The following is a 2,070-nucleotide window of genomic DNA, read 5'->3' on the forward strand; positions in this document are numbered from 1 at the left end:
AAACCACGAGGCTAATCAATTTCAACGTTGCAGCTATACAAAGCAACACAAAGTTTGCCCGATGCATAACTACTTTAAAAAAATCCCACTTTGGCTGTGGCTGCATTTTGGAAGGAGTCGACGGGGGAGAGGACAGCCCCCGGAGGGCAAAACGTCAGTCTTTCCACAAAAAAACAAAAAACAAAAAAACTGTCCAGATGACTAACTGATTATTGGAGTTTAAAGAAGTGTTTCATTGCATTTAAGAAATATGAGTGATTGCAACATTCTGTGGCCTAAACGTGCACGATGGGGTCTCATTAAAATGCCTCCTCGACTGAAAACCCTTTCCACTGGTGCAGAGGAGGCAGGGACTGATAGGACCTTCATTGCCAAATTGTGCAGTTGTGGAAATCTAGTGTGGTTTTTTGCCCAGAAGACAAGTGCATTGTCTGTGTCAAAGTCACGGATGGCATCAAAGTATTTCCTTATCTGTGTGTGTATGCTTGAATCCTGGTCTGAGCTGTGCTTTTTGTATGCCTTGTAGCGGGACAGAAGGCGAGGGTATTTGTTTGGTGGCGAATCACTGGCTGCGGCTGGATCCACATTCACAACTTCTGAGCAGGTGTCTTCTTTCATGTCCATCATCTTCTCCACCTCTAAGATCAATGTTTCTGAAAAACACAAACACAATGACTGAGTTAGATTTAAAAGGATATGCACATATCAGAGTTGAATTAAATACGTTTAGGACCTTTTATTAGGGGCCTCCGATGTGCGTCCCATCAGTGTATGAATGTGATAAAGCTCTGATTAGTCTCCTTTGAATGATTTGTTCAATTAGCTTTGTAGAGATCTAATAGAGTGCCGTATGAATGTGTAAATGAGGCACAGATTGTAATGTAAAGTGCTTTGAGTGTCTGATAAGATAGAAAGGTGCTATATAAGTACAGTCCCATTTAATATAAAAGTGAGTCAGGATTGTGTACAATAGGCATGTTACCAGCCTAAATATAAAGAATATCTGTTTCAATAGGCTCAGAGTGTACAAAATATGTTTTTATGACAAAAGTAAACAGATGAAATGAAGACTATGAATTCCACTGTAAGACTAGTTAAGGCTTTTATAGACAACTAATTTGAAATATTTTAGGATTTATGATTTTGCAAATAAGACATTTATTTTCAGCAGAGAAAATATATACTGACCTGTCAGTGTCTTCTTAAGCTCATCTCTGAACTTTTTCACTGATGTTGAATTTCCCCCATTGGTAACATCTAAGTCCACCCAGCTTAAGCCAAACTGAGGATCCAGCATGGTGGCCAAGAAGTAAACATTGTGGTTAAAAGGTTCCTCTCTTCCACTGTCTTTGGCCATGCTTGTTTTTAAAAAGATTCCAGAAAATCTTTTCACCAGAGACTGCTGGAGGGCTCTGACCAATGACTGGCACTGCATTCGAGTGTCCTCCATCTTGAGGAGGTGTGTATTCAAGTCCAGGACAGTTGGAACCACCATACTAATGGTAACTGATTTCTCCCCTTCTGTCAGGTCTGTTACCTCAGAAAATGGAGCAAGAACTACACTCAGTTCCTTCAGCTGGTTCCACTCACGGGCACTAAACACCAACTCCTCGTGATCCTTGCTGCACATTTCATTCAGGACTTTGTGGTCCAGAGCTGTGAAGGCCTGTACTTGTTTAAATATACTGTTCCATCGAGTTGTGTTTGCAGCTGGAATGGTCCTATTAGTGCCAAACGTAGCCTCAAACTTGTCTTTGAATTGTGAACTGCTATGCAATAAGGTGGTGAACCGTGATGTTTTGGCTATTGTGTGAGAAATGGCCTTGACCTCCTTCATGCCGTCATTCACAACTAATTGCAGAGAGTGTGCAAAGCAGGAAAGACGTGCACCAGATGACCAGGGTAATTCGGTGTCTTCCTGAGAATTAATGTCCTCCCACAGGTGCTCGTCATCTAAATGCTCCTCTTCACTTTCGCTGTCATCAGATTGGGGCATGTGTACTTTGAAAGCACATTTCATATTGGCAGCATTGTCTGTTATGATATAGCTAATTTTGTCATGGATACCGT

At 41.4% G+C, this 2,070-nt stretch overlaps 1 protein-coding gene across 1 annotated transcript; it reads right to left on the reverse strand.

Annotated features, from left to right (window-relative positions):
* Positions 1-209: 209 nt before the first annotated feature.
* On the reverse strand, positions 210-1,538 carry LOC119429344. Its single transcript, XM_037696990.1, has 2 exons — positions 1,189-1,538; positions 210-653 (listed from the first exon to the last, which is right to left on the reverse strand). Exons 1-2 carry the CDS (start codon positions 1,493-1,495, stop codon positions 220-222), a joined length of 741 nt encoding a protein of 246 aa, XP_037552918.1. The 5' UTR covers positions 1,496-1,538; the 3' UTR covers positions 210-219.
* Between the last annotated feature and the right edge of the window lie 532 nt (positions 1,539-2,070).

The sequence above is a fragment of the Nematolebias whitei genome, unplaced genomic scaffold, assembly GCF_014905685.2.
Source record: "Nematolebias whitei isolate Nwh7 unplaced genomic scaffold, NemWhi1 Nwh_scaf_588, whole genome shotgun sequence".
Lineage (NCBI taxonomy): Eukaryota > Metazoa > Chordata > Actinopteri > Cyprinodontiformes > Rivulidae > Nematolebias > Nematolebias whitei.